The 6616-nt window shown below is 43.4% G+C and overlaps 1 protein-coding gene across 1 annotated transcript; it reads right to left on the minus strand.

Annotated features, from left to right (window-relative positions):
• Positions 1-525: 525 nt before the first annotated feature.
• T265_10205 (hypothetical protein) lies at positions 526-2008 on the minus strand (the record flags this gene model as incomplete). The annotated part of the gene is made up of 2 exons (XM_009176510.1): positions 526-1272; positions 1977-2008. 2 exons carry the CDS (start codon positions 1977-1979, stop codon positions 526-528), a joined length of 750 nt encoding a protein of 249 aa, XP_009174774.1.
• Positions 2009-6616: the final 4608 nt, after the last annotated feature.

The following is a 6616-nucleotide window of genomic DNA, read 5'->3' on the forward strand; positions in this document are numbered from 1 at the left end:
CGAAAATGCCCCCCCCCCCCCCCCCCGATATGACACTACTTACGAGGTTGATGGAAACATCTGAACAGGATATCTGGTCAAGAAGCCAGTTTCAACTCTTTACAGTGGAATCAATCAGGGTGAAAAAGGGTCGTGAAGCACTCCCTCGTAGGCTCTTTCTCATTTGAGTTGGTTGTAATATTTATTTATGAGTGATCGTGTTATAAGTTTAGAAATCGAGTATTTGTTTTGGCAAACACTCACTGTTAGTTTTACCTTTGTGTCGTAGGCCTGTCCTCAGCCCCAGGCAATTTGGCCACAAGCCAATGAATGGGTGAATGCCCCCCCCCACTATGTTAATAGACCGGAAGCGAGGCTATCTCTAAAATCATCCGATTAAAGAAACGCCCCAAATTTGCCGAACTGTTTTACAGTGAGTCTGCTCCTGAGCCTCCAGGTATGAGAAAAAACCTTCTACAGGAGAAGTGGGTATGTTCGGTGAAGAATACAATTTACAGTTGATTCTGTTCACTGGTTGTGTATTTTTTAACCGACCTTGGTATGTTCTGAGGCGGTTGGATCCAGTGCGATTTCCGGATAGTAATGTATGCCATGAACATATACGCCAGGGACATTGATAATCGCCTGAACCAGAAGACAGAGGGTGGTCATATGGAGTAGAATAGGTCCAAAGAAAGAATGTAGGACTCCAGTGAATGAGAAGGGTGAGAAAACCTTATAGGGAGGATTGTCCCAGTGATAATAGGATAACACTGTCGCATAGGTTGTGTAGATCAGCGTCGCCACGTTCAGCGCATAGCCTGCATTGATTACGTGGGAAGTGATTTTCGACCATACCACTAACCCGTAGACCAGTAAGAAAACTCCTGTCATAAGCATGGTCCAGTTGTACGGGTGGAAGTCGGTCATTGTGTTATGGTTGAACAACAACTGTGACGCACTGCTAGCCCTGTAGGCACAGTAGCCTTCCTTGCAGTGAAGCGTTCCTCTGGAAAAGTCATTGTAAGGTAGTAAAACGAGAGAGAAAAAGCAAAGTAACGCTCCAATCACTGTGTAGCCAACAGCCAGCACACCATTGATATACGGTAAATCAAGTTTGACTTGCCATTTGGACAAGGTGTATGCAGTTATCCCACCTGGGATATGAAGAAAATGTGCTTCAGGAGCAACCGGATCAGCCTCCGTCTCTGGAGGAGGCGGAGGAAGAGGAGCAGGAGGAGCAGGAGACTGTGTGGCTTCTGTGTCCCCTTCTTTTTTTGTTGATCTTGGCATTACTCCAACCCGTCTATGTGGATTCATCTTGGTTGTGTTTTCCTGGCACTATAATTGTTCAGCAGTTATCTACTCCGTCCGTACTCTGGCAGGTGATTCCATATTGGAAAACTAGAAACACAAATGGAAAAATAACCCAATAGGAATATCTTTCTTATTTGATTTGGCGAGCGACAGCGATAGTGTCCTTTGAATCGTGTAAGACAATAGTTTCTAGCCAGACAGCGAACACAGTGAGGAAAACAGAAGAGAGTAGACTCGATGGATACGATAGTTCATGAGTGAATTCCGTCTTTAAAAAAACCTGTTTTCCCCTTATGAAAGTTTCTTTTAAACGTCCCCTATTCTTCGTCATCATAAGTGAACTGTGCTGCCGGAGACTTAGGATATCTGCTTAGAATAGCAAACACAACCTAAAGAAATAACCATAAAAAGGTGAAATGCATGTAGTTTGGGGACCCTTATTTAGCACAGCTCCCACCAAAAAGATGATTCAACCTGGGAAACTTGTGATTTTTATAGATAATAGTAAAGGGATTACTTGTTTTCATAGTGTTGTTTTGTGTTTCTATGGTGAACCTGCTTTTCTGACAGCTTCGTAGCTTAAGTCACTAGGTAATGTTGATTAGGATAAGGTACACATCGGAAACCACTATCCCTTACCTAATTAATCGAGAATGATTGATAGGGCATTGGGCACTCACCATCTATTTTCACCGACTAGAATGCTCCTGTCTTCATCAGTTCTATGTGCTATTGATTACTATTCAAAATTGTCCAGCCAGTTGTCACGTGGTCCGGAATAGTTCAGTGTTGTTTCTGCCACAACGTCACAGTGCTTTCAGTGTTTCTGCTACGCTTGTTTTAAGCGCGTTCAGGATTGCCACTCGATTATGAACTAGTGTGTGGTTTTTCTGAGTCAACGACTCCACTGGAAATCAAAACAATAATCTCTATGTGGTTGTCTCTCTTCTGGGACTGGATTCATGTGCATATGGGATACGTAGCAGTCATTTGGTTTGGTAGGAGTGGGATAATCTTGTAAGAACAGTTGTCCGATCTAGTAACTAAGGTTCGGAATCGTTCTATCACGGGATCGGTGAATTCGAAATTGGTGTGCATACTGCTGCCAACAATCAAACAGAATATAAACTAATCCTTCCGGAAACCCGATCCATTCATTTGTGCCTACCAATAGCTCCTTAACGTCAAGAAAATAAATGACAAATTCTTGCAGTATGCAGGTACTATGCTAACGCTACCGCCGAAAATACTGGTATCCAAACATTCAGACGTCTATCCTACCCCTTGCTGTGCCCATAATCTACAGCTGGCATAAATTTAGCCAAGTTCTGACAAGGTTGTTTGAGCATATTTCACAGCACGAATTCCTATTCCGACATCTACATACTGCCAGCACAGTGAATATGGTTAGACATTCCGGGGAGTAGCAAAATACGTGGATGCGGAAAGGATGCGGAAAACTGTGAAAACGGAAGTTATGAGTGTGAGGTGTGAATGTAAACGGCAGTAATCAGGTCAACGGGCAGGAAGTCATGTGACGTTATGCCCTGGATGGGAAAATGCAATTACGAGCAGACAGTGTAAGATTAGGGACAGGATGTGGGAAAGGGAGGAAGGAAACGCTGAAGTTCTGTTCATTAGCTGTGCCAGTGTAAGACTGATGTTAAAATCATTTCCTGTCGAGTACCTAGGTTAAGTTTCCGTTGCCTGATGTTGAAATTCTCAGTCCAACGAAGCACAATGGTTATCTCTGGGTGACTGAAAATCCGATAAGTATGCGGCATTTCTGTGAGACTGCTTCTTTAAGGGGGCCTTCTCGAAATAGCTTTCAAAATTTCCCTCTCTCTCTGTCTGAGAGATGTCTGTCCGTCATCTCAGGAGTTACCTCGGACTTTACCAAAATAGCTACATACGATCTGTGACACATTCTAGAAAAAAACAACCAGAGTACATCAGTTCTACCAGAAAGCTGATACATTCAGGATTTTCGGTGGGCAGAAAACACTTACTAGTGTCCTTCGTCGAGTAAAAACTACGGTACTGTGCTTACTCACCCACCCCGCCCCATTTTGTATACGAAACACTATTCATAACATCATTTGGGTTTCTGTCCGTTGACCTGACTCTACCTCGTGCGTTCCCACACCAGTCCCGTGACTCCCGTTTTCATAGTTTTCGTGCATCCCTTCCAAGTCGCTTGCTTAGTCTCATGTGCTTTAGCAACTTCCGGATTAATCGTATTCAAAAATACTTTGCAAAAATAAATTATGGTCACTCAGGGCCCGTTCACTTGAAGATTTTGTCCGTATTCCTTACACGACAAGAATAGGGCCTTTGGTTTTGTCGGAACACTACACAAAATGCTGTTGAGAAGTGGTCCATAGTGTAAGGTGAGTTCGGTCCATCTTGGGACTTTTCAGATAGACATTTCCCAGTTTGTCAAATTTATATCCTACTCAGACACCAAACTGCACTCGGTTGGCAAAACCGGTTGTGTGCTATCGAAAAGCGTTTAGAAACCTCTAGTAAAATATACTGAGATACCTGGAATATCTTACTTAGTAAAACATGAGGCACAGACCGGAACTCAGCCATGGGTCTGGTGCCACGCAACCCTATGTTTAGTCCAGATAAATACGACTGTTTCTACTTGACCCCGAGAGTAGAAGAGCATTCTTTATATTGCCAAATAGCTGCTCGTCATGGCATTTGTCAGTTCATCACATATCAAACAATGAAGCTGCTGTTTCAGCGTTCAGCCTGAACTTCTTGACCCCACGGACCATTGTCATCTACAATAGGTGAGCTATTGAGAATTATACATGCGTGTGCCTTCTCCGTATCAAAAATGTTGGAATCTATTTAAATCCCGTGACTTCTCAACAAGCGTTCTTCTTCAACACCTTCGAACGATAACTGGCGTGCAAATAATCCGGGGAACTGCGGAAGTGGTGTGTCAGACAAGCTTCACAAGACTTTTCCACGACTTTGTGATCACAAGCCGAGGGGGGGACACGCACCAAGCGATTTTGAATGCATCACAAGTCACGTGATGCTCCTGATGGTGATGTTAAAAGAAGACTAGCAGTAATTAGCCGAGAACGGTAGCATATCGTGAACGAAGGACACACGCAATTAAAACATGATGAGAACATGCAACTGTTAAACACTCGTCAAGGTGTAAGGAAGGTGCAGAAACCAAACAGTTTGCCGCCTGTCAGTAAACACCCATAACTAGTCACTTGCGCTCTGTGAAAGAAGAATGTAAGTGCAATACCGTATCAGTAAGGGTTTACCCGGTGGAACAACTTTAACAGGCCACATTTTCCTTCGGTATTTATGAACGTGTTAATCAATTAATCAAGGAATCTGAGTAGCTCCAATCCAGGCTTCAACAGTGTATGCATATTAAATAAGGTTGACCTTTGTTTGACCTTTCTCATGCCTAAACTGAGTAATGCATGAATTGGTGACAAGCTCTCGGAGGATGAGTCAGCTACAAGAATATCTCCACCTGTTACTTTTCATGAACCAGAAGCAACAGTAATAATGGAGCACAATGTCACCAGGTTTCCGTTCCACTCCTCAACCTGTCGGGAAAACTTGACATTTTTGAATGTTCAAGCTCTAAGACTTTTCAAACATGGATTACAACACTGAAGACTTAGAGAATACCAATCCAGTGGTAGATGCTGACATGCACAAACTCTTCTTTCTAATGACCTTTCCTTTAAGACTGCGCCTCTAATACGACCGTGTGACGGCCGCGCTTGAACTACTGTGAATCTAGAAAATCAATAAGCTAATTCATCCTCAAACGAAATAATATAAGTGCGATTGTGTAGGATGTTCCTCCACTGTCTTGACAAATGTGAATCCTCTGTGGAGACAGATCTCATCTAGATTTTTGTAGTCATTTTCATGAAGAAAATCGTTGATTTTAGAAATCCCGATAGCTGCTTGATTTCCCGAAGGATATTTCATGAGATTCCTACTATTGAATACTTACACTGAACGAAGTTGGGACTCTTCATTGGAAAACTTGTGGTATATCGCCAAGCCTGAACCTCATCAAATCAGCAAGCCGAAAGCCACTTTATTTCTGTTCAACCCCGAGTAATTAGTGCACACAGGGTGTGTGCATGTCCCTATCCTTTGTGTTCCAAGACTCCTGGGTGATGTCAATTGCTTGTGCATTGTTTAAATCGTGTGAAATGCTCACCGATGGTACTGAAATTCTTCAACATCCCATCCAGTAAATAGCCCCTCAGAAAGTCGTCGGTAAATTCCGGCTCCAACCCGACGATTATGGTATTCAGGCGAGAGAATTCGTCGAGTCTTTCTGTCAGCCCTTAGTCTCCATCTTACACATCTGGGCTTCCGCTTCTTTTTCAACCTATTTTGGTAGTCTCAACTCCACCTAGGTGAACCGATGCCTAGGCCCACATCGAAAGTACTCTCCAATGTCATCTCATGCTATTCAAAGGCCTTGGAATAGCTGGGCACTACCAATGAAGACAGATGATGCATGTTGTCACGCTGTTTTGTCCAAAGACTAAGAATACCCTTATTAATGAAGCTTTAGGTCACTCTGTCATGGTTTGAAATTATACACCCTTCTAAGGAAAGCTTTCATCAGCTAGGTGCCTTATCTCAGGTTAATTAACTTATGCACTGTCTTGTGACCCTACGTTCCTGCTTGGTTCGTAAGCCGGGTATGAAAGACAATGGCCCTAGCTCTCCTAGGAAGTAACCAGATATCCGACAGCGGCCTAAACTTGCTTGCCTCAATGGCGTGTCCACGTTGATGGTTAGTGCCGATTCAAATGACAGCTTTACTATTAATGTAACCAAACCGTATCCACCGCATTTGTTACATCTGAGGCCATGACCTTTGGCAAAGGCGAACAAATCAGGTCAGCAAGGATGCTGGTCACGACTTCAGCTCATGGATTTAGCATGCCCCGCCAAACAAGTCTGTTCAAGTCGCCCACGAGATTTGAATCAAGCACCATCTAAATGAACTTCATCCATGTTCTGAGCAACTCTTGCCGTAGTCCCATTTTGCAATTAATGATGTTCCTAAAGCACGAGTCCCTGTTTTTTAAAGTACGCTGAATCCGACTTAGTAGTAAGGGGCAGGGATGTCTTCAGATTTTTCCCTTGGATGCTTCCTTGAACTGGACTTGTCGTCGACTGCTTAACAGGAGGCAAGATGGCAAGGTTAGCCAAGTGATGTAGTCGATAGGTGGTATTTATATCCACCTCGTTGCGTGTTCATTACACTTCATGAACACTGAAGACCCGCAAGGTCACCGCA

Source organism: Opisthorchis viverrini (assembly GCF_000715545.1).
Source record: "Opisthorchis viverrini unplaced genomic scaffold opera_v5_342, whole genome shotgun sequence".
NCBI lineage: Eukaryota > Metazoa > Platyhelminthes > Trematoda > Opisthorchiida > Opisthorchiidae > Opisthorchis > Opisthorchis viverrini.